Below are 26,673 nucleotides of genomic sequence, written 5' to 3'. Positions count from 1 at the left end.
TGCATATGAGTTAGTCCCTGAAGCTTACCGACAGAAATTTTGGAACCTCCGGAGATTGGCTGGGCAGACTTATGTAGAATTTGAGAGGGTAAAGCAAATTAATTTTGATCGTTGGATACGGGCAGTAAAGAAGGAAGCCACGTGTGAGAATCTAAGAGAATTGATTCTCTTGGAAGAGTTTAAAAATTCAATCCCTCCAGTAGTGAGAACTCCTGTAGAAACCAAAAAGTTTCAAAAGCCAGGCAAGCAGTGGAAATTGCTGATGATTTTGAGCTTGTGAATAAGCCAAAACCCTTTGTCCTTCACCCCGACAAACCCGCGAAGGATAGAAGATGGGAGAGTGAAAGGAAGGCAAGAAGCTGGGGACAAAAAGGAACAGCTGGGAACGCCCCACGATCCCCTCCTCAGGCCAGAAAGGAAGGTTCTGAGGGTAGAAGTGAGGTCTGCAAGCCGAAGTGTTATCATTGCCACGAGGTGGGACATCTTCATTCAGAATGCTGGAAGTTGCGAGGTAAAGCCATGGGACTTGGGTACACAAAGCTAATGCAGAGAAAAAGGCTCTGACTGAAAGTACAGCAAACCAAGGTGTAGCGTTGACAGCAGCTGTAAAACCAGATACAAAAACCAAACTGCGTGCAGGGGTTGAGACTAAGATACCTGAAAGTTATAGGGTATTCTCGTCAAAAGGAAAAGTAACGCCATATCCCTCAAGTGAGGCAGGCAAACCTATTGTTATAATTAGGGATACAGGAGCAACCCACACTCTTTTGCTGGAGAAAGGTATAACATTTCCACCAGAGAGCGCACTGACTGCTAAAGTTTTAGTTAACGGTATTGGCGTGGAGTATATTCCCGTACCTTTGTATCAAATGCACCTAGAGTGTGACCTAATGTCTGGGATGGTAGCCATAGGAGTTGTCCATAGTTTGCCAGTAGAGGGAATTGATCTACTTCGAGGGAATGATTTGGCCGGAGCAAAAGTATCAGTTTCTCCTGTAGCCACAGAGAAACCAAGTGAAATTAAAGAAACAGAACCGTTACAGGAACAAGTTCCGGGAATATTTTAGGCGTGTGTAGTAACCTGAGCAATGACTAAGCAAGTTCCATTGTTGGAGATGAAAATTGGCACCACAGGCAGATAGCTGAGTATCTGAAACTTGGGGATTTAGATAATCCAAATGAGATGTTTAACAAATCTTCTATAATTGCAGCACAAAAAACTGATCCAGAGTTACATAGAATAGCACAGTCAGCCCTCACGAAAGCTGAAGCAAAAGGAGTTCCAGAAGGCTATTGTGTTGAAGACGGGGTTCTGATGAGGAAATGGAAACTTCCTCACAGATCTGCGGACAAAGACTGGACGGTTGTTCGACAGGTAGTGGTACCACCTAAATAACGCTGGGAATTATTAAGGTTAGCGCATGACATTCCTCTAGAAGGGCATATGGGGATCCGGAAGACCAAATCACATATAAGTCAGCATTATTACTGGCCAGATCTTAACAAGGACGTGTGCAATTTTGTAGGACATGGCACACGTGCCAAATGGTGGGAAAACTGCAACTCTGCCATAAAACCGACACCCCTAATGCCCATGCCAGTTATTGAGGAACCATTTAGTAGGGTGTTGGTTGACTGCGTAGGCCAATTGTCAAAAACAAAAGTGGGACATCAATATATACTCACTATCATGGATATGGCTACTCATTTCCAGAGGCCATTCACTTGAGGACAATTACTGCTAAAGGAGTAGCAGAGAAGTTAACCAAGTTCTTTACGAGATATGGATTACCACTTGAAGTTCAGTCGGATCAAGGTTCCAATTTTACGTCTAAGATATTTCAAGAAGTCATGGGCAATTTGGATATCAAACAGTTAAAATCTTCAGCATATCACCCACAGACACAGGGAGCTTTAGAAAGGTACCATCAAACTCTTAAAACAATGATTAGGGCATACTGTCATAAATATCTCCATGATTGGGATAAAGGGCAAGACTTTCTTTTATTTGACACTAGAGATTCACTGAATGAGCTTATAGGTTTTAGTCCTTTCGAATTGGTTTACGGACAAGAGATAAGAGGTCCTCTAAAACTCATCAAAGACAGGTTCCTAGAACAAAAGAATGAATCGTTGGTACTAGACTGTATCCATGTTCCAGGAAAGGCTCATGAAAGCTTGCAATGTGGCACAGGAACACCTTAAAGCATCCCGAACCACTGAAAAAATGGGCAGACAAAAACGCAAAGACCCGAACTTTTCAACCAGGGGATGAAGTATTAGTATTATTACCTTTACAGGGTGAACCATTGAAAGCAAGGTTCAGTGATCCGTATAAAGTGGTCAAAAGAGTCGGTACGGTAAATTACTTGATTGACACCCCAGATCGCCGGAAAGAGAATCGGCTGTGTCATATGTTAAAGCAATGTTATCGCAGGGAGGAGCATAAGCCAGTACGGTATATCAGGTAATAAGGACAGATAAGAATGAAAGGGATAGTGAAGATGAGGCAGAAGGAAGCCTAGACAATTCATAAATTCACAAGACGATCATTGATTTCAAAAGGAAATTGGATGGGCACTTGAGGGAAATAAGCTTGTAGGACTATGGGGAAAGAGCAGGGGAATGGGACTGACTGGATTGCTCTGCAGAGAGCCAGCGTGGAATTGATGGGCTGAATGGTCGGCACAGACTTGATGGGCCGAAGGGCCTGTTTCAGTGCTGTATCTCTAAATAAAAAATAAAAATGGCCTCCATATGTGCTGTTATGACTAATTTTTTGAAAATTAAATTGCAATTTAAAGTTCATGTAAAATCTTCCCCTTGATGTGATTTCTCATCAATTTTACAATATAAGCTCGAGATCATCCATTGTCTTGTTCAAAGTAAAAATACTACTGGATGTGCACTGGGCTTCAAAATTTACATGGTCTCAGACTTTTTCCTCGAAGACAAGATGGCTTCACTGGATGCATTTCGACTCTCAAGATTCAGTCACTGGGATTAGATCTACAGGCACTCCAGGTCAGGGAATGGTTTTACAGGAGAGCCACAGTGTGTTGAGGAACCTGTCTATTTTAACAGCCCCAGTTGAGATGGGCTCTATTATCTTGCATGACTAGTCTAGAGAGTGGTGCCTTTTCTCCAGCTTGGCAGTTTTCTCCTCGTGCACAAAAGCTTCAGTATCAGTGTGTCCAAGGGTTCCCTGGTACTGCAGGTGCTGGACTTGAAAAGTCCTCAGGGACTAAGGTATGGTTTCACATTTCTTCCAAAGCTGGCAGCTTGATAAAGAGGCAGGCTGCCTGCCAAAACAAAAACTTTTGGCCTTTAGGTTATAATTGCACTGCGCACTAAATTGGTCTGTGGTTGGCTTCTCTGTTCTGATTTATCTACATGAATGGAATGACAATTAGAAGTTGTCAGGGTGGTTTAATAACAACAAAAATGAGGTCCCAAGGTGCTTCACAGGGGCATAATAAGACAAAATATGACAAGGTGCCACATAAGGAGCCATGTTAGGTCAGATGACCAAAAGCTTGGTCGAACAGGCAGGTTTTAAGGAGTGTCACAAAGGAGGAAAGAGAGGTGGAGAGGTTTAGGGAGGATATTCCAGAGCTTAGGGCCTCGGCAACTGAAGGCGCCACCAATGGTGGAGCGATTAAAATCGGGATGCTCAAGGCCAAAATTACAGGGACGCAGATATCTTGGAGGGTTGTGGGGCTAGAGGAGATTATAGAGATGGGGAAGGACCAGGCCATGGAGGGATTTGAAAACCAGGATGAAAATTTTTAAATCAAGACATTGCTTGACTGTGAGCCATTGTAGGTCAGCGAACTCAGTGGTGATAGGGGAATTGGATTTGGTATGAGTTAAAAAAACTGGCAGCAGAGTTTTGGATGACCTCAAGTTTACGGAGGGTAGAATGTGGGAGATGAGCCAGGAGTGTATTGGAATAGTCAAGTCTAGAGGTAACGAAGGCATGGATGAAGGTTTCAGCAGCAGATGAGCTGAGACGGGCGAAGTCGGGCAGTTACAAAGGTGGAAATAGGTTGTTACGACTGGGTAAGGAAGGGGGTCTCAGGCTCACCTCTCGCCCATTTCCTGGTTTGGCCATAACAGGGTTTAACTTTTAAAACACCGTGTTTTTAGCTTCACCTCAGCGAGTCCTTGCTCACTGCTTTCTAATTATAATTGTAAATGTAAATGAACCAATCAGACAGGCTTTCTTAGGTTTAAACAAGAAAGATGTAAGTTTATTAACATCACTCTAACTCAGTTAAAATTACTAAAATACGCGACGCAACCACGCTAGCATGCATATGAGATAAACACACACAGATAGATACAGAGGGGGAGAAAGAATAAAGGGCATGATTTGGAGTAGTAAATGGAATTCAGTTACTGTTATTAGTTAGGATGTATAGTCCTTGATTGGAGTTAAGTCTTGCCGAGCCCAGTGCACACTTTCAAACTTGTTTTGCTGATGCCACTGGAAGATGTCCTCTTGTCATGAGGCTTAAGCTGCTTCCGTGGGTCTCTGGGACATTGCTTGAGAGAGAGAGACAGGGCGAGAGTGGTGCTTTCTTCTTGAAGTTCAGTTGCAGTCTGCCCCAAACCTTGCTGCATGGCACAATTCAAAAAGTCCCCAGGTTGGCCAGCAGGTTAATCATGGGATCAGCTCTTTGTTTGAAACAGCATCGTCTGCGAGGATTGTTGATTTCAAAAGTTCTCCAGTCACACTCAGTGGAGGGGAGGTGCGGTGCGGGGGTGGCTCTTAGACAATAGCTCTCAATGTCTTTTGATCATCACTTTTGACAAACCCCATCTCGCTAGTTGAATCAGTGAGCACTCTCTCTATGCAACGGTCTCTCAGAATGCAAATGTACAGCCATGTTTTCAGTCGTTCAGCTCTGTGCTCTTTTTAAACAAGTTATGTTCAATGTCCAGTAAAAGTTCAAATAATGTTGCATATGATGAAATTAATATATTTCCATTTGGCAGGTGTGGTTTCTCTCACAAGGTGGTCTTGGTGATGGCACGAATATGAGGTCGGAAGCTCATCTCGGGTTAAATGTTACACCAAGGTTGTGAACAGACTGACGACCTCAAACTGTTGCCAGGGAGTGGGATGGAGTCAGTAGCTAGGGAACGGAGTTTGGAGCAGGGGCTGAAAACGATGGCTTTCAGTCTTCCCAATATTTAATTGGAGGAAATTTCTGCTCATCCAGTACTGGATGTCGGATAAGCAGTCTGATAATTTAGCAACAGTGGAGCAGTCAAGAGAGGTGGTGGTGGTGAGGTAGAACTGGATGATGTCACTGAAGGGCAGCATGTAGGAGGGGACCAAGGATAGATCCTTGGGGGACACCAGAGGTAACTGAGTGGAAGGAGGCAGAGAAGCCAATGCACATGATTCTCTGGCTACGATTAGATAGATAAGAATGGAACCAGGTGAGAGCAGTCTCGCCCAGCTGGACTACAGTTGAGAGACATTAGAGAAGGTGGTGTGGTCAGCTGTGTCAAAGGCTGCAGACAGGTAGAGAAGTGTGAGGGGGGGATGGTATACCTTTGTCACAGTCACATAAGATGTTATTTTTGACTTTGATAAGAGCTGTTTCTTCCCTGTGGCGTGGGTGGAAACCTGACTGGAGAGATTCAAACATGGAATTACGGGAAAGTTGGGAACAGATTTGGGAGGCAACAACACGTTCAAGGATTTTGGAGAGGAAAGGATGGTTGCAAGGACTGTGGGGTCATGTTTATCATGTTTATTTTGCAACACTGTCTCTGGAGATGACATAATTAAAACAAGGCAGAATATGTGCCTCAAGAGGCACCAAAGACAATGATTTCAAACTCTACCTTTTGGAGCAAAGTGCTGCAGATGGTAAACGTACGTAAACTTTGTTTCCTACTTTTGTGCTGGTTACAGGAAGACAGAGGTTTGATCCCCACCTCATCCCATAGAGACCCACAATGCAGTTGTCACATTGTTACTCTGTAGTACCCTTTGAATCTGGGAAGGTTTGTGGTTAGAAATGGTTCCATGCAGAATGGTACTGTTTTGAACTAAAACATTTGTGGCAGTAACTGTGAAAGTAAGACTTGGACACAGAAATAAAGGCCTGACTTGCTCTATCTCTTGTGTAAATAACTGAAGAGCAAGTGACACGCACACAAAAATAGTGAGACACAGAAAACTGGAGTGAGGGGAAAGGAGAGTTTTTACAGCATTTAGTCAAGTTCATGGCTTTCTTTTAGCAATTGTACATATGTAAATCTTGTAACAATATATCCATGCATTCAAATATATACAAAGTATTCTGAAATATTACAAGTGAATGGAGTTCAATAATGCTGAGTAACTAGATTTAAAAGCTTTTCGAACCACTACGGTTATCTTTTCACTCTTTGTGCCTTACCGAGAGTCACATGTTAGATACATATTGAGTTATGATTTAATTTTTCTGTCCATTTATTTCTCATTCTCTCACTGTTGTAGACATAAACACTTCAAGCTTCAATATTGAGTACCATTTTGCAAAGGTGCCTTTGCCCTCATTTGCTGTAGTCCATGAATTTTTCCTCAAACCAAACTTAACGATCTGTTCCTGATTGCAAATCATGCCTCAAATAGGAACAAGTTACGGAAAAGTAACAACATAACAATCCACAACAGCTTTAAGAAATGAACATAAGTCTGTACCAGGAAAAAAATGATTAAGTATGTATTTAAGAATCTTGAAGAATGTCCAGGAAAATAATTGCAAGTAGTGATTTTTAAATTGGAAAGAAAGCACTTTCCTAGCAACCTGTTTTGCTTTTGTAGATCATGAAGCTAGAAATTGAAGAAATTGCAGCTCCAAGATCATTTGTCTTTTTGTGGTGTGGCTCTGGGGACGGTCTTGACCTTGGCAGAGTGGTAAGCAATCTGGGCCAGAAATCTCATTCATTTACCAAATAGTCTATTCAGATGATAAATTCTGTCTGGTTCACTGCTGACCAATTGTTTGCCGTCAATGGCTAGAGTACATTGAGTCTTGAACTGAGTACACAATTCACCCTGATTATCTAGTGTGCTATTCTTTGTGTCTGACATTTTGGTCAACAGTTTTTTTTTTGCTGATATATCTGGTGGATGCTACTCTTCATTTTCAATGCATTTTCTTAAAAAAAAATCCTCCGGTATATTAATTTTCTTTGCATCAGTTTAGCCTACATGTAAATAGTTCTTGCGTGATAAATTTTATTGATACTGGTAGACCCACATCCTCCCAAATAAGGTTGGCAGAAAATCTGCTGTTAGTTAACTGTTAATCCCTGAAGTACTATCCAAACATTCATTAGAAGCTTGTGCATTTTAATTATCACCCCTAAGGACTCCTGCCTTTTGTAAATCTTGATTTCATTTTATCAGTTTATCTGCTAAGGTTGCTTTGTTCTGGTTTTAATACAGTTTTTGAATATTCTTACATATTTATACAGTTTTACAAATTTTTCCAGATAGTTTTAGTTACTTTCATAGTGTTAAAACTACAGTATGTACTGGTTTTATTTTGAATATAATTGCATTCTAATATTGTGGCTAAGACAATTCAATGACTATAAATTTGCTAACATTACAATTAAATTAGTTTTTGAAATTTGCCCTTTTTTTAACTAAGCTGGCAAATTCTTGAGCAAAAGATTTAGAATGGACTCAGTGAGTAGGTGTTTTACAGTTAATCAGCCCTAAATCAAAGATTTAATATTTTTTATATAAGCTATGTTTTTATTTATCCTAGTGTCTACGCAAGTGGGGGTTCAGGCGTTGTGAAGATATTTGCTGGATCAAAACCAATAAGAATAATCCTGGGAAAACCAAAACCCTGGACCCAAAAGCAGTCTTCCAGCGAACAAAGGCAAGTGTCCTGTCTGACCTCGGGAGCAGCATTTTGTAATGACCCCAAACTGTTTCATTGAGCTTGCTCAGAATTCATGCAGTCGCACAAAATGAAGCACCTGTTTTTTCTTCTACTGTCCAGTTGAATTGCATGGAGAATTGCAGCTCAGAATGGGTAATTAATTCCTCACCAATTCCTATAGTCTTTAGTTTGAGATAATATGGAAGGCCCTGAACGCTTCTCTGATTTGCATTATGAAGTTCTTTTAGAGCTTTGTGAATAGTGTTATTCACTTGTGCTATTGTGCTAATTGAAATGCAGTGTGGGAAGGATGGAAAAGGCCTTGCAAGTTACTTCCCAGTATAGGATGGTAGAGTTTCAGTGAAGTTCAGACACGTTCTTTTAATTGTTTCTTTTATACTTACCTGTACGATATAGCTCAATAACATCTTGTTTACTTGCTCTGTGCTTCAATAAAATTTCAATTCAGAGTTGAAAGTTAACTATTAGATATCTAAATACATATAAATGCAATCCCAACATCATTTTTTAAAAATCTGATCCAGCATGAAACCTGCTGAGTTAATGTGCATTGCAAAAACTGGATTTCAGTTAATATTGTTTAATTATAAAATGTGTCTTTTTCCTTCTGAAAAATCTAAACTATAATGCAAACTTCTAATTAAAAAAAAAATGCTGCATCTCTGTTTTGAAATGTGGACTTGTAATCACAATTCCCTTCATGAAAGGTCTTTGATTTCAGTTGGGGTTGTGCTATTGGAGGATAGGCAGTTCACCTTAGGGGGGAGGAAAGTGTCACTTCTCTCACCTTTTTATAATAACTACCTCAAGGAGCATGGGAAAAGTCCCAGGATAAAAAGAGTTGGCTGCCAGCTGGTTTTAATAGTAATGTTGCGTGCTGCCAGGAAACCTGTTCGGTAAAATCAAGCTTCAAAATGATGGTTGGAACAAGCAGGATTAGAACAAGAGCAAGAAGATCATTAGACCAACTGTAGCAGGGCAGAGATTCATTCTGTTCAGGAAGAAAGGTGGTTATGCCAGCAATTTTTTACTTCTAAATAAGGTATTTTTAATGGTCAGAATCAGTTCATTTAAATCTGAATGAATAACAAAAGAACAATTAACTGAAGGCAAACAATACTTTGAATGTAAGTGTTCACCACTGTGCCTGGTACAGTATCATAATGATCTCCATTGTCATGCAGACCCCCACCTGCCAAGAGTGAGGCATATTAATTTTGTCATATGAACATTGATTTTAAACTTGCTGGAGTGAAGAAAGGACTTGTTAAAAAGTCAGCAGACACTTGGCTGGAAAAACATTTGCATATTAACAGACAGTGCTTGGAGGGACAAAGGGCTATTCCCTGCTCCACTTAACCCATAATAGATTTTGATCACCTTTGGCCTCCTTGTCTCGAGAGACAATGGGTAACCAACCGCCTGGAGGTGGTCAGTGGTTTGTGCAGCAGACATTTGATCACCAGACATTGCAATTTTCATGACTGAGTCAGTATCTATTTATACAGACAGGAAAGATCAAAAGTTAATTTTCACTTAAAAAAAAAAATCAGGGCTCCCTTTGCTTTTTTTAATTGTATTGTCATTTGTCTTGTATAATCCTACTAAAATGTCGAATATTTCCAAGGAGTAATATTCCTTAATTTAGTTTTAGTAGTACCAAAATTGTTGCTGCATTTTATATCACCAGCAGTCAAACAAATAAAAATGTTGTTTAAAGTTACAAAAAGAGGAGGTATAGGAGCAAGAGTAGGCCATTCACTACCTTGAGACTGTTCTGCCATTCAGTTAAACCATGTCTGATCTGTTTCTCGAATTCATTTACCTACATTTTATCCATATCCCTTAATAAAACTCATTCTATCTCAGTCATGAAAATTGCAATTGACACATCATTCACATACTTTAGGGAGAGTGAGTTCCACATTTCCACTACCCTTTGTGTGAAAAATTGCATCCTGATTTCACTTTTGAATGACCTAGCTCTAATTTTAAGATTGTGCCCCCTTGCTCTGCCAGAGGAAATTGCTCCCTTGTATCTATATTATAGAATCCTTTTATTTACAAACCTTAATTAGATCACCACTCTTATTTATTTACCTGCCTATCATTCCTATCCCTTAATAACCTTGCCTAATAAAAATCTATTTGTCATGAAAATTTCAGTTTACCCAGCGTCCACATAGTTGGGCTGCCCAAACTTGAGGGAATACAAGCCAAGTTTATGCAGCCTAACCTCATTTAACTCTTTAAGCCCTAGTGTCATTTTGATGAATCTGCATTGTATCCTCAAGGCCAATATATCCTTCGTGAGGTGTGGTGCCCAAAACTGAAAGCAATACATAAGACGGTGTGAGCAAGGCTGCTTATAGTTAAAACATCACTTCCTCCTCTTTGTATTCCAGCCTCTTGAGATAAAGACCAACATTCCATTCGTCATTTTGATTACTCTTTGTACCTGTGCACTAGCACGTAACTAGATTTGTGCACCTGGACACTTAAATCCCTTTAGTCCTCTATAGTTCCTAATCTCTGCCATTAAGGAAATATTCTGATTTGTTTTTCTTGGATCCAGTGTAGTTGACCTCGTAGTTCCCCATATTGAACTTCCATTTTGCCCCAGTTTTGTCCATTCACTTACCCTATGTCCCTTTGTAATATCCTGCTTCCGTTTGCATCATTCATCATTCATTTACTTGATGCCATCTGTAAACTTAGATATACAACTCTCTGCTCCTTCAGTCAAGTCATTGATGTACATAGTGACAAGATGAGGCCCAAGTACAGATAACAACTTCCTATTCCTTAAAAAGGGGAATTGGTTCTGATGAGATGAGCACATAAAATTTCTGCTTTAGAATAAAATCTTGAGTTAATGTTGCTTGAGAATTTGGAGAGGAAGAACAAATGAAGATCAAACATTCACAAAGTAATCATGGAATCCAAGGGTGAGTGCCAAGTTGGATCCACAATTGGCTCAGTGGCAGGAGGCAAAAGGTAATGGTTGATGGTTGTGCTTGTGACTGGAAGGTTATGTACAGTGGGGTTTCCCAGGGCTCAGTACTAGGTCCTTTGCTTTTTGTTGTATATCTCAATGATGTTGACTTAAATGTAGGGGGCATGATTAAGAAGTTTGTAAATGATACAAAAATTGGCTGTGTGGCTGATAATGAGAAGGGAAGCTGCAGATTGCAGGAAGATATCAATGAACTGGTCAGATGGACAGCAAAGTTCCAAATGGAATTCAGTCTGGAGCAGTGTGAGGTAATGCATTTGTGGCGGGTAAACAAGGCAAGGGAATGCACAATAAATGGTAGGGGCGACGGTGCGGTAGTGGTAATGTCACTGAACTAGTAATCCAGAGGCTCGGGCTAATGCCCTGGGGACACCGGTTTAAATCCCACCCCTGCAGCTAGTGGAATTTAAAGTAAATTATTAAACAGTCTTGAATTGAAAACTAGTCTCAGTAATGGTGACTTGAAACCTCATTGATTGTCGTAAAAACCCATCTGGTTCACCAGTGTCCTTTAGGGAAGGAAATCTGCCGTCCTTACCTGGTCTGGCCTATGTGTGACTCCAGACCCAAAGCAATGTGGTTGACTCTTAACTGTCCTCTGAAATGGCCCAACAAGCCCCTCAGTTGTCAAGGGCAATTAGGGCAAATGCTGGCCTTACCAGTGACATCCACATGCCATGAAAGAAAACAAAAGGATACTGAGAAATGCAGAGGAGCAGAGGGACCATGGATTACATGTCCACAAATCCCTGAAGTTAGCAAGATGGCTAGATAATGTAGTTAAGGCATACTATTATTAACTGAGGTATAGAATATAAGAGCAGGGAAGTTATGTTCGAACTATAAAACACTAGTTAGGCCAAAGCTAGAGTACTACGTACAGTTTTGGCCACCATATTACAGGAAGAATGTGGTCACGCTAGAGACTGTATATGAGAAATTAATGAGGATGTAGCCAGGACTGGAAAATTTGAGCTATAAGTAAAGATTGGATAGGCTGGGATTGTTTTCTTTGGAGCTATGGAGGCTGAGGGGAGATTTATTTGAGGTGTATAAAACTTATGAGGGCCGAGTTAGAGTCAATAGGAAGGACCTATTTTCCTTAGAAGAGAGGTCAGTAACCAGGGGACATAGGTTTCAAGTAACTGGTAGAAGAATTAGAGGAAAATTGAGCAATATTTTCACTCAGACAGTGGAGGGGGTCTGGAACTCACTGCCTGAAAGGGTGACTGGAGGCAGAAACCCTCATCGCATTTAAAAAGCACTCGGGTATGCACCTGAAGTGTTGTAACCTACAAGGTTACGGACCAAGAGCTGGAAAGTGGAATAAGGCTGGATTGCTCTTTTTTTTTCAACCGGTACAGACATGATGGGCCAAATGCCTTCCTGAGCTCTACATTTCTACAATTCTATAAAAGTTGGTCCTTAAAAGGCTTTAGTGTGTGAAACAGACTTCTCTTATGAAATGTTTTATTTGATAGTGACAACTGTTTTGACAACAAGAATGAAGTGCACCTAAGATTCATATACAGCATTGTTTTAATGTAGATACATTAATAAGTTTCATAATCAGTGGGTGAACAGCATGTCTAATTTCAAATGTATTTTGAATTGAATTTTCTAGGAACACTGCCTAATGGGTATCAAAGGGACAGTACGTAGAAGTACAGATGGTGATTTTATCCATGCAAATGTGGACATTGATCTTATTATTACAGAAGAGCCAGAGATTGGGAACCTTGAAAAACCAGTGGAAATATTTCATATTATTGAACATTTCTGTCTGGGGCGAAGAAGGTTGCACATCTTTGGAAGGGATAGCACAATAAGACCAGGTAGGTGACTTTATTAAAAAATCTCTTTAAAAGGCAATTTAAAACAAAAATTGTGAATTTTCCTTTGAAATAATAAGTGTATTCTTCTCCTTTATATAGTCTTTAAGATAATTAGTGGAAAAAACAGAAGTGCAGCATCTAAAGATATTTTTGGGCACTGTGATGGCTTTGTGGATAAACTCACTGAGCCAAACAGACCAGAGGGGTTCCAGATTCAGTTCCTGGTGTCTTTTGTGTGGTTGATCTAACTGGGGCAGCAGTGTTGGTCTTGCATTTGACCTAATTATTGAGGTAAAAATGAACCTGTGTTCTTACTTTTCATGGTCCCGTGAAGTACACTGCTTGAAGTGCAAGTGTTTTAATCCGTTCTTGAGCTGCATTTAGTGCTTATACCTAATTCTGAAAAGATGGCAGGAATGGGCACTAAATGCAGCCAAGAGGACTTGGAGTTGTTGAGGACATTGAGTCAACCATAAGGTGTGTAGACATTACTTTTTGAATAGGTGACGATGGGGAAAATTGGAGGGAAATAAATGATTTTCATAAACCTATCTTCATGTACTTTTTAAATAATTTTAAATGTGTAGGCCAAACTTGGTGGTGTGGCAAGTTTCCTTCTGTGCTGCATGTTGGTGAACCAGCTCGGTTTGATGACAGTCTGGCAGCTCTTAGGATTTTTTTTTAACGGTACCGGATTTATTGAATTGGCATGGTGGGATGTGAATGCATGACCTTTCAGTTTGCTAGTTCTTTATAATATCCATATATCAATCTTAAATGTTTGGCCATGAAGTTAGGACAGGAGTGGGCTCTTCTGTGATGCTGCTGCAGTTGAATAGACAGGTGACACTCCGTATCCAGGTTTCTCCATGAAAATTCTGTCAAATTAGTACACCAATTACAAAGTAGTGCAAACAGCACTCCAGTGTAGTGTCCTTTAAGCACATTTTAAGCTGAGAAACCGATATATTCCTTTAAAGTAACTTGCCAATTTAGAAGTTAAAAAGCCCACTTTTTTTAAAAGCTTTCCCTGCATATTTTTAACCTTTCTTTTCTAGTGTTGTTCTAGTGAATCATGATGTCATTCTAGTGTACCCTTTCCATGGCTCCTGATATTCTTTCCATAAGGGGCTTCTCAGAACTGTATTGGACACTAACTGGCATAATCAATGTTTTGTACATTACTTCTTACCATTCTATTCTATTATAAAACCTGGAATCCTATGAACTCTTTTTATAGTTGTTACTAGTTATACACCCATCCTTACAGATTTGAGGTGTTCAATGTTGATGTTCCCACAATGACTGAGGACAGTAATCTATTTGTTATTTTGTCTCAGAAGGCATAGCAAAATATCCATGCCTGTTTTGGTAGTGATGCATCCATTCACAATCCAATGAATTTTCCGGGCCTTGTGATGGTAGGCGTGGAGGCCGGGGAGCCAGGTCGGGACAGCTCCCTGACCAATTCCTTCTGCCAGGGATCTTTTCCAGGGGTGGGCTGGGAATTGGATCAGTTGCCCACTCCATGGAGGTGAGCAGTTAATTATGCTAGTTAAGGCCACAATTAGGGGCAATTTTGTGGCCTTGCCAGCATTTTGCTGTCGGTAGAGTGGACCCCACTACATGCGGAGGCAACCTCCCTGCAGCAGACCGGGGGCCATCAGAGCAGGAGGCTCCATGCCCCATTGCTGAGGACTCGAGCATGAAGGTCCTCAATCTCGGCCAAGCTCCATCCAGCAGAGGGGTTACCCCTGCATCCCACCGGATCTGCCAACCTAGATCTTCTTTATTTCTTCACTGCTGTGTAGGCCAGCGAGGGCGCTTCCATGCATCAGCAACGCCCCTCTCTCCTGGTTGGGCTGCCAAGGCTCGAGAGCTACTGGACCTCATTGGGTCTGCAGCATCGAGGGCCCACCATCTTTAATAGGACAGCAAATGCAGAGATGACCAATTAGGAGGCAGCATCCCGGAAGATGATGTGCCGGTCTCGCGATCCCCCTTTGGTCCCGATGTCGGTATCCCGAAGCCTGCACTAATATACTTTTGGAAGAGTGGGTAATTTGTTTGGTTGACTGACCTACTGGCAAATCTCTGAATGGTGATGGAGTCAGAAACACTACCCTTCCACATGGTGGAGAGAGAAAAGACAACCATAAATTCTGGGTTTATGTAGTAACCACTATATTTGGAAAAGGAGGCTGGTGAGCTAATCTCGAGCAACATTCAGGCTTGGGCTGGTAAGTGGCAAGTTACATTCGCAACACACATGTGCCAGGCAATGACCATCTCCAACATGAGAGAATCCAACCATCTCCCCTTGACGGTCAATGGCATTACCATTGCTGAACTGGACCAGCCATATAAGTACTGTGGCTACAAGAGCAGGTCAGAGGCTGGAAATTCTGTGGTAAGTAACTCACCTCCTGACTCCTCAATGCCTGTCCACCATCTACAAGGCACAAGTCAGGAGTGTGATGAAATACTCTCCACTTGTCTGGATGAGTGCAGCTCCAACAACACTCAAGATGCTTGACATCCAGGATAAACAGCACAGTTGATTTGCACCCCATCCACCACCGACACACGGTGACAGCTGTGTGTACCATCTACAAGATGCACTGCAGCAACTCACCAACTCACTTTCCAAACCCGCAGCCACTACCACCTAGGACAAGGGCAGCAGATGCATGGGAACAGCACCCACCTGCAAGTTCCCTTCCAAGCCCCACACCATCCTGACTTGGAACTATATCGCCGTTCCTTCACTGTCACTGGGTCAAATTCGCGAAACTCCCTTCCTAACAGCATTGTGGGTGTACCTACACCCCAATGGACTGCAGCGATTCCAGAAGGCGGCTCACCACCACCTTCTCAAGGGCACTTAGGAATTGGCAATAAATGCTGTCCTAGCCTGCGATGCCCACATCAGTGAAAGCATTAAAAAAAACCCAGAGCTGTCCAAAATTAGAAGACTGGCCAGGAAATATTAAGCAAGCCCACTAATGGAGGTAGTGTGGCTTGCTTTTATTTTTTATTGTTTTGCATTCATGTTCTGTGGTTAATATATGCTGTCTGGTCGCCAGATTAAATGAAGGATGTTAATGCCCTTGAAAAGGTACATAAATAAACAATGAAGATGTGTCTGGGTATGAAAAAATTAATTTATGAGGATAGGCTTTGTTTTGCATGGAAAAGATCATTCAAGGTAAGTTAATGCACGGTTATGTAGGATTTGTCAAAATTCTTTCAGGCAAATTATTCACTGTGGATTAAAAAATATCAGTGATTAGGGAGCTAGGTGCAAAAGCTAATTGGTAAAGGACTTGTAGAACAAGTTGCTTTTGCAGCAAATTGTTAAAAGGGTTCAAGAGATCATTAGACATGTTTATTAGACAGGAGAGGTTGAAGGATGTAGTGAGAAGGTGGAGTTGATAACAAAGGGGATTTTTAGTCCTAATCATTTTTGTTACTAAAAGTTCATATATTCTGGCCAATAGCTTAGATTTTGAAAGATGCAAAATTCTTGACAGTTCCAAATTATAACTAGATAATTGTTCTCCTATGAGGCAACTAAAATAGTGTAATATGGTTTTAGGAACTAAATTGATGGTTGACTTTATAATCTGCAATAAAACAAAATGAATTCAACAGTGGACCTTGCATTACTGTAGATTATTATGCCAAATTAAAAATGATTCAAAACAGTAGCCTGTCAGATGTTTGTTTACTAACAAAAAAAATTGTTGTTTTGAATAGAAAGTTGCTGCACCAGCTGTTTATTAATACCAGTGACATAGTGTAGATAGATGCTATAATCATTGTACTCGTGCTGATTATCCATTGATGTCAAAGGTGGTTTCTATACAAAGAAAAAACTGCTGGTCTGGGGTTTTATAGCCCGTAGCATGATAGGTACACACAAATTTAAGCTTTATTTGAACAAATTATGGAAGTTAATGTATTGTTGTAATTGAATCATAAAACATTTGTTTAATCTTAAATTATAATGAAATTGCCCATTGACCTCAAACAGAGCAATAGTTTAAGGAAGTTGACAAACTTCTTCATTAAACGGTTACAAGACCGGGTACACATTAAAGTCTGTAAACAATTGTATCATTTATGAAGTAAGCTAAATTCTCTTCCAGATTTATTATGCCAAAATATATAGAGAGGGAAATGAAATAAGTCCTGAGTAATTTTGATTTTTAAACTTGTCTACAACTCACTGGCTTTTCAATTAATAAAATTTACTGTAGTTCGTTCCATTAAAATGGGATCTGTTTGCCTCAACTGGGACGTTTTTAGTAAAGGTTTCTCTTAAAGCACACTTGCAGAACTCATCATTTAATGGGAAATCTGTGAACTTGGCCGCAGTTAATACATTCTGCAATTGTCTTTCTAATGTTAAGTACTAATATATTTTCTAAAAATATGAAATTAACTACAACTCTTCACAACGGTATTTACTAAATTAGATTATATGCTTCAAGTTGCAAGTTTAGCAAGTGGACATTAAACTAGTAAGCGGGGGGTGGGCTGGGAGCTGATGTGAGAGAGTATAGATAATAGTTTGAAAATAACAAAAAGAGTAGATTAACAGTCAGAAATTGTGTATTGGCACCACAGGTAAAGGGAAAACTAAAAGATGTAAAGAAATTAAACCAGGAGGGCGAAATAAGAAATGTCATAATACAGCACAGAAGGAGGCTATTTGGCGCATCGAGTCCATGTCCGTAAATCATTAGAATAGAAGGACAAGTTAGGGTGACCCAAATAAGCATTGTTTATATAAGCTCATGAAGGATAAAGAACAAATTAAATGAATTGCAGGTGCAAATTCAACTTGGAGGGTATGATATGGTAGCCATGCTGAAATATGGCTACAAGACGATCAGTACTAAGAACTAAATATACCAGGTTTTCAGGTCTACAAGAAAGATAAGGAAAATGGTGGCAGCGGAGGAGTAACCTTGGAGATTAAGGATGGAATTACTTTAATGGTAAGAGAGGATATAACAAGCGGTGAGCAGGCAATGGAGACTTTATGGTTACAGTTAAGAAATACAAAAAGGATTTAAAACTTGAGGATTGTGTATAGTCCCCCAGGTAGCAGCTGTGCACCTGTAAATTGTATAAATGCAGAGATTAAACGAGCATGCAGTAAAGGCAGAGTGGTTTTAATGGGGGTTTGTAATTTACATATAGAATGGGATAAGCAGACTGGCACATGTCAGAAAGGTTGTGAATTTATTGTGTGTGTCTGGGATAGTTTTCTGCAGCAATATTCCCTGGAACCAAAAAGGGGGGCATGCCATATTAGATTTAGTTATGAGCCAAATTTGGCTAACAGCCTAACATTGCGTGAACATTTATCTAACAGCGATCATAATATGATTGAGTTCAGTGTGGTGCTTGAAAGAGAGAAACCCAAAATAGCTATGAGTCTATATTTAGCTATGGCTGACTTAAATGCGATGAGACTGAAACTGTCCACAGTAAACTGGGCAAATCTGTTAATAGATAAAACGACAGGAGGTCTGTAGGAGGTGTTCAAAACTGCAAACTGCATATAATGCAATACAGAATCAGTTTATACCCCGAAGGGCAAGATATGTACTTGTCAAAAAAAAGACAGCCATGGCCAACTAAAGAGGTAAGAGACAACATAAAACTAAAGGAAAATGTATACAAAAATGCAAACAAAGCATAGATCCTGGCAAATGGGAAAGATGCAAAGAGCAGCAAAGGGTGACAAAGCAGATAGTAAGAACTACATAAAATATGAAAGAAACTTGCAAGCGATATTAAAATAAACACATTTTTGCTATTGTGTTAGGAAAAAGAACATGGTCAGGTTTTTGTGGGCCCCTTGAAAACTGATACAGGGGTGATATTGTCAGTGAAAATAAGGAAATGGCGGACTTGTTGAATAATTATTTGCATCAGTGTTTTACAGTTTTGGAAGAGGTCAACATGCTGAAAATCCCAAGAAAACTAATATTGAATCATGGACAGGGACTCAACAAAATTAATGTAAACAAAATAACATTAATGAAGAAAATGACATTAAAGAGTGACAAATCCCCAGGACCAGATGGTTTCCATCCCAGGGTTTTAAAAGAAGTAGTTGAGAGCATTGCAGATGCCTTAACCATAATCTTTTCTGACTCTGGAACCATTCCTTTATATTTGAAAATTACGCATCTCACTCTGCTGTTTAAGAAAGGTGAGAGAGGGAAACCAGGGAATTATAGACCAGTTAGCCAAACATCTGCTGTTGGGAAATTGCCAGAGTATATAATTAAAGAGTGACTAAACACCTTGAAAATTTTCTGCTGATCCATGAGAGCCAGCATGCATTTGTAAAGGGTAGGTCATGCCTGGTGACCTGATTGAATTTTTTGAAGAGGCGACTGAAGTCATAGGCAGGGAATGTCTTTTATATGGACTTTCAGAGGCATTTGACAAAGTCCATCATAAGAGACTTGGCTAAAGTTGAAGCTCATGGAATTGAAAGCAACTTATTGACCTGGATAGGAAATTGGCTGATTGCAAGAGACAGAGTTGGGTTAATGGGAAGGTACTCTAATTGTCAGGATCTGACTAGTGGTATGCCGCAAGAATGTGTTGGGGCCTTAACTATTCACCATATTTATTAACGACTTGGATGTTGAGATAGAAAGCCACATATCCAGATTTGCATATGACAAGGGGCGGCGCAGTGGTTAGCACCGCAGCCTCACAGCTCCAGCGACCCGGGTTCAATTCTGGGTGCTGCCTGTGTGGAGTTTGCAAGTTCTCCCTGTGTCTGCGTGGGTTTCCTCCGGGTGCTCCGGTTTCCTCCCACATGCCAAAGACTTGCAGGTTGCTAGGTTAATTGGCCATTATAAATTGCCCCTAGTATAGGTAGGTGGTAGGGAAATATAGGGACAGGTGGGGATGTGGTAGGAATATGGGATTAGTGTAGGATTAGTATAGATGGGTGGTTGATGGTCGGCACAGACTCGGTGGGCCGAAGGGCCTGTTTCAGTGCTGTATCTCTAAAACTAAAACTAAAAACACAAAGATAAGCAGCATTGTAAGTAGTGTAGATGGAAGCATAAAATTACAAAAAGATATTAACAGATTGTGAATGGGCAGAAGTGTGGCAAATGGATTTCGGTGTAGGCAAATTGAGGTCATCCACATTGGACCTAAAAAAAAAAAAAGGATAGAACAGGGTACTTTCTAAATAGTGAGAAACTAGAAACATTGGAGGTCCAAAGAGATTTGGGGTCCAGATGCATACATCATTGAAATATCATTAACAGATACAGAAAATAATCAAAGAGGCTAATGCAAAGCTGTCCTTTATGTTTAGAGGAATAAAATACAAAGGGGTAGAAGTCATGCTTCAGTTATACAATGCCTTGGTTAGACCACACCTAGAGTACTGTGAGCAGTCTGGGCAGCACACCTTGGGAAGGATATTTTGGCCTTGGAGGATGTGCAACGTAGGTTTACCAGAATTATATATGGACACTAAAGGTTAAATTACGAGGAGAAATTACACAAACTAGGGTTGTAAACCCTGGAATTTAGGAGGTTAAGGAGTGATTTGATCGAATTTTTCAAGTTATTAAAGGGAACTTTGGGGTAGGTAGACAGAAACTATTTCCACTGATTGGGGAGTCTGTAGGTTAGAACCAGACCTTTAGGAGTGAAATAGGAAACTCTTCTACACACAAAGGGCGGTAGAAGCTAGTAACTCTTTCCACAAATGGCAACTGATGCAAGATCAGTTGTAAATTTTAAATCTGAGGTTGATAGATTTTTGTTAGCCAAAGGTATTAAGGGATGTGGGACAAAGGCAGGTATATGGAGTTAGGTCACAGATCAGTCATGATCTCATTGAATGACAGATTAGGTTCAAGGGTCTAAATGGCCTACTCCTGTTCCTGCCTTCCTATTAAAGGCCTGCTACCCGACAGGACCCGGCGACATGTGTCTGGTTTGGGTCGGGTTGGTCCCCTCTTCTGGGTCCGGCTTTCGGGCTCAGGCCGGGTCGGGCCGGACACGTACAGTAAGTGCTCTGACGGTAAGTATTAAAAATAAAAAATTTACCTGAGCTGGGAGTCCGGGACAAAATTGAGTCTGCGCAGTGAGCGAGTGACGTCACTATGACATCATCACGCATGCGTGCAGCTTCTGGAGGTTCCGAGTCAAAAGGTGAGTAAAGGCAGGGTCGGGTCGGGTCGGGCTCGGGGAAAAATCTGAGAGACTCTGGCTGCGTTGGGCTCGGGTCTGCTGTGGTTCGGTCAGGTTCGGGTCGGGTTCTTTTTCCCGACCTGTGTAGGCCTTTACTTTCTATGTTCCTAAGTGCACAGTCTGATTGTTATAAAATAAAATGGCATTTTTCAGCAGACTGCTGTCTTTCAGCAGCTGATGATGTGATAGCACTGATTTCGTTTTTTTTTTGTTTTAAAAAAAATCTTCCTATAAATGTGTGAAACTGTATGCCAAAATTAAGAACATAAGAAATAGGAACAGGAATAGGCCATTTGACACTTAGAGCCTGCTCTGTCATTCAATAAGACTATGACTGATCCTCTGCCTCAACTGCACTATCCCCATATCCCTTAATTTGCTTAGTAGCCAAAAATCTATCAACCTCTCAGAACATATTGGGCTGGATTTTGTGGTCGAATGAAGCAGTGCTCGCCACTGACCTTGAAGAAAGCTGTCCACAAAGATCTAGCATTCTCTGTGGCATGGTTTTCCCCTTTCCTGATGACAGTTTAAATCTGGTGACAAGTCAAGGGGATGTCAATGATGTCAGCAAGTAGGTAAAGAGCTATTCAAATTGAAGTATTCACACAGCAAGTCAGGAAGTTAAAAGCACTTAGTATCCTTCACTTTTAATTTAAATTTTCAGATAGCGAAATAAGTGATTGGATTAAGACTTTAGAAAGCAAAATAAACTTTTTTTTAAATTCTAAAAATGTGGAATTTTTTATCATGGAGAAATCTGACATTCAGCAAATATGAAATTAGCTTCTCGGAGCCAGTGAGACTCTTTAGCAGTAATTGTGAAGTTAGTACGCCATTAAAAACCCAGTTATACCTTATTCAATAATGTGCAACTTTTTCTAGTGCTTTTACCGGCACAGTGGCGCAGTAGTTAGCATCGCAGCCTCACAGCTCCAGCGACCCGGGTTCAATTCCAGGTACTGCCTGTGTGGAGTTTGCAAGTTCTCCCTGTGTCTGCGTGGGTTTCCTCCGGGTGCTCCGGTTTCCTCCCACATGCCAAAGACTTGCAGGTTGATAGGTAAATTGGCCATTAGAAATTGCTCCTAGTATAGGTAGATGGTAGGGATAATATAGGGACAGGTGGGGATGTGGTAGGAATATGGAATTAGTATAGGATTAATATGAACGGGTGGTTGATGGTCGGCACAGACTCGGTGGGCCGAAGGGCCTGTTTCAGTGCTGTATCTCTAAAAACTAAAAAACTAAAACTAAGAGTGGAAGGTCTCATCAACTCAGATTTCCCATTGATTGCAGTTTAGGGGTGCCTCAACAGCATACCATATGGAGAGGGGTAGAATCACTGACAGCAACTTCTGGATTTCTGCATTATTCGCACATGTGCAGACTCCAGAAGTTGCTGATCATGTCAGTGGTGTAATGATAGCAAATGCTGACTGTTTCACCATCATTATTTCTGCAAAATCTGGGCTATTGCAGCCATTGCATCGTAAAAAATTTAAAAAATCAGTAGCAATAATAAAGAATGCAACTGTGGCAGGGAAATTTGAGATGTGAGTGGCAGCAAGTACTTGAGGGTTTGGGGGAATTGCTGAGACTTTGCTCAAGACTCAGTAGCACACTCTGAGACTTGACTGATGTTTGCAGACCAAGTGTCACTCCCAATGGTAGTGTGAGGTCATCCAGACCTTTGAATATTGTACTCAATTTTACAAACAGCAAAACCAGTTGGTCTGATCTGTTTATAACATACTTGTAAAAAGTGCTTGTTTTAAGGTGCTCTATATTATAATCCTTAAAAAGTAAGTATTTAATGGAGGAGAGTGGCTGATATCAGTAACATTCTGATTAAAAAATATATCTCAATGTTAAGGTCCATTCAAAAGTTATGGCCATATCTTTTAATAGTCAATTACTGGATTTTCTTACTTTTCTGGACTTTTTAAAATTATTTTAATTTGACTTGGATAATTATAACTGTCTTGAACTTAAATTTTCATGGTTTTGAAATAAATTTGCATTTGCTTCAATTTTTCTAATTGTTCCTTTTTCTTCGCATTAGGGTGGCTCACTGTGGGTCCTAGTCTTACAAACAGTAACTTTAATGCTGAAGCTTACAGCTCGTACTTTACTGGTACAAATGTGCACCTGACTGGTTGTACAGAGGAGATTGAGAGACTTCGTCCCAAGTCGCCGCCTCCAAAGTCTAAATCTGATAGAGGAGGTGGAGCCTCTAGAGGTGGAGGAAGAGGTGGGCCTTCAGCAGGTCGTGGGGAGAGGGGAAGAGAAAGAAACAGAGGAAACTTCAGAGGAGAAAGAGGGGGATTCCGAGGTCGAGGAGGTGCCCATAGAGGAGGATTTGCTCGGTGATTACAGTTGTCTGTAGAAGCCTAAAGTAGATTCAGTTGAAATGCCAATGGGAGCAGGATTTCAGAATCACAGTCTGAATTAATCACTGCTCTACTTTTCTACTTTTTTGATATGTACTATATAACCATGGAGTAATACATCCATAAGAACAAAATGTGCACAAGCAATGTGTACACAGGGAATGGTTGTGCACTCTTTTCATGAAAATTTTTTGTAATGATCGAAGTACAGTGTGATTGCCTTTAAATCTGATGCTGTATATTCAGGTTGTTTTCCAATTTAAAACTCATCGCAAAGTCTTTTTAAAGCTGCAATATCTCAATTCAACCTTGTAGTGTTTAAGAAGTTCAGAAGTTAAATACAGTGTTTTGACTTAGTTGTTTTGAAGCTATTTGTATTTTTATGCCCTTGGTACACATATGTTCTGTTTTCTCTTTTTAGTGTCATAAATGCAGTGCAGATATCCCAGCAAAGGGGTGCTGAATAAAAAGCACCTCCAAGACCCACTAGTGATCCAGTGGTAGAGTAACATTGTCAACTTCAGTGTAATTGCTGGAGCCAAGACCATGTTCCCAATCCACTATACGTGCTATTAATATACACCTTTGAGTCTGGCAGCATGCCAATATGTAGGAAATAATGTTATCAGGTTATACCAGCTGCACATACCTCGTGTTCCAGTTCCCACTAAGATTTGAACGCCTGCCTGCACAGTGCAGATAGGTGCATGATACCAAGAATTCTGTGCGTGCGAAATTCAGAGCACCAGCTTGTAAGCAGACTTAAATGAACTATGCTTGATTTTATTTGACACAGCCCTTTAGAGAAAGAAACTAAAGCAGAATGTTTTGTTTGTTTTAGATTGTTATAATCCTGCAGTTCTTTCTAAAATTCTGAATCTTTTCTTGCATTTTTCACTGCGATTTCTTGTTAACAGCTTCTTGGTAATATCTTACATTGAAAATGATCCATGTATAGCAGTTAGCAAGAAATTGCAGGACAAGTATACATCCGGTAGTGACAAATTAGAACACAACAGATCATTGTAGAGTGGATGACAAAAAACAAATTACTGGAAAAGGAATCTCTGTAAAGGAGTAGCAAGAAGCCATGGGACCATATAACTGACTGAGCAAATGACTTCAAAAGCAATGAAATTCAATTAACTTTACATCCTAAGGAAATCATGCTGTCAGCCACAGAAGCGTGTACATATCTGTTATGTTAATGTTTTTTAGTATCAGTTAAGCTTTTTTTTTTAAATGCAACAGTCTATCTCTTGTATTTTTATAACTAAATGAGAATGACAATTTTCAAGAGCTATACCTGGTTAAAACCAACTGATGGCCAAATCCATTTGACGTCTTCAGCTTTTGTGAAGAGATGCCACTTGACTGGGTTGCTCCAAATGTACCGATCAGCATGCAAAGCTGAAGGATCAGGTTATGTAGGTAATCCCTGACCCCTGTTAGTGAAGAAAAACATAATTAAAATAAGTTTTGATGTGCTTTGTTTCCAAGGATGCTTTGTGTCTTGTAGAATTATTAGCTTTGTCATTTAAATTGATGCTTTGAAAGCACACCAAGTGAATTTTGGTACTTGAAACATTGTATTTAAATTCTTTAAGTACAGAGTTAATTTATGGCATATCACAGTTTTAAATGCATGCTTTAAATATGTGGTTTGTGATGAATTGTAATTCCGTATAATCCTATCAGATTTTTTTTTAACTACACTGATATATTGCAGATTATTTTTTTAAATGAGTTCAATTACTTGACTGACAGATTTTGTTCAGTGATGTTACAGCTGACAAATACTTATTTAGTGCATGTTTTTAAAAACTGAATAAATTAATTTTTTTCAAAAATTGGGAAATCTAATTACATTCGTCTACAGAATTGGTCCAGTAACCTGTAAAGTTTATAGAAATTGAGTACAGTAGTCAACTGAGGTGCCCATTCAAAAAATATTTCCAGCCAGTTAATCTTGGCATGTTCAGAAATTGTCTAAATGCTAATGATTTTTATTCATAAGTCTCCACAAGCAAATAAGAAAATCTGCCATCTAAATTGAAAACTCACCCAAACACTCTTATCCCTTTAAAAAATTTAACACCATGCACATGGTGACCCTCCCCTATTGAGCTCGTTATGGGTATGTTTTCCATTCTCTTTCTACTCATCAGCTATTTCAACTGTTGAACAGTATTGGAAATGTAGGTTTCACCAAAAGTGTGTTGAATTTTCTATCACTCACTATATTTGGACATCACCATTCTGAGACCTCATGACATCTGTAGCTGCATTGTCACAGTGGCGCAGTGGTTAGCACTGCAGCCTCACAGCTCCAGGGACCCGGGTTCGATTCCGGGTACTGCCTGTGTGGAGTTTGCAAGTTCTCCCTGTGTCTGCGTGGGTTTTCTCCGGGTGCTCCGGTTTCCTCCCACAAGCCAAAAGACTTGCAGGTTGATAGGTAAATTGGCCATTATAAATTGTCACTAGTATAGGTAGGTGGTAGGGAAATATAGGGACAGGTGGGGATGTTTGGTAGGAATATGGGATTAGTGTAGGATTAGTATAAATGGGTGGTTGATGTTCGGCACAGACTCGGTGGGCCGAAGGGCCTGTTTCAGTGCTGTATCTCTAATCTAATCTAAAAAAAAAAAATTGTCTACAATTAGATGCCGTTTTAGAAACTGCAGATTCCCACACTGATGCAACTTGAGGGAAATTTGCTTTGTCCTGACTTTCTGGGGGAAATTTCATAAAGGAAAAAAAAATTGCATTTATATAGCACCTTTCACACCTCTACAGCCAATGGAGTACTTTGACGTACAGTCAGTTTTGTAATATAGGAAACACAGCAGCTGATTTGCATAGAGCAAGGTCCCACAAATTGCAATTAAATAAATGACCAGCTAATCTGTTTTAGATGTTAGTTGAGGGATAAATGTGGTCCACGACACCAGGAGAACTCATCTACTGCTCAGATAGTGCTGTGGGATCTTTTACAAACAAGGCTTTGGTTTAACATCTTGTCCAAAAGATGGCACCTCCTACAGTGCAGCACTCCCACAGTACTTCACATAAGTATCAGCCAATCTAAATTGAAAACTCACCCAAGCACATTTATCCCTTCAAAGAATTAATCTTTGAGCGGGGCTTGAACCCACAAGCTTCTGCTTCAAAAGAGAGAGCTACCCACTGAGCCACGTCTGGCCCCTTAAGCATGGGTGATCCACTAAGTATACAATGGAATCTCCATTCTCTGC

The 26,673-nt window shown here is 40.2% G+C and overlaps 1 protein-coding gene across 1 annotated transcript in view; it reads left to right on the top strand.

The window, feature by feature from the left end:
* mettl14 (methyltransferase 14, N6-adenosine-methyltransferase non-catalytic subunit) overlaps positions 1-23,786 on the top strand; it is a 102,802-nt gene extending 79,016 nt beyond the window's left edge. The window contains exons 8-11 of the mRNA XM_068039418.1: positions 6,830-6,922; positions 7,785-7,901; positions 12,566-12,776; positions 23,092-23,786. Coding sequence (XP_067895519.1) covers positions 6,830-6,922; positions 7,785-7,901; positions 12,566-12,776; positions 23,092-23,399 — 729 coding nt within the window. The 3' untranslated portion in view covers positions 23,400-23,786. The remainder of the gene's footprint in view (positions 1-6,829; positions 6,923-7,784; positions 7,902-12,565; positions 12,777-23,091) is intronic.
* Positions 23,787-26,673: the final 2,887 nt, after the last annotated feature.

Source organism: Heterodontus francisci, chromosome 1, assembly GCF_036365525.1.
Source record: "Heterodontus francisci isolate sHetFra1 chromosome 1, sHetFra1.hap1, whole genome shotgun sequence".
Classification (NCBI taxonomy): domain Eukaryota; kingdom Metazoa; phylum Chordata; class Chondrichthyes; order Heterodontiformes; family Heterodontidae; genus Heterodontus; species Heterodontus francisci.
This window is presented reverse-complemented; position numbering and strand designations above follow the sequence as displayed.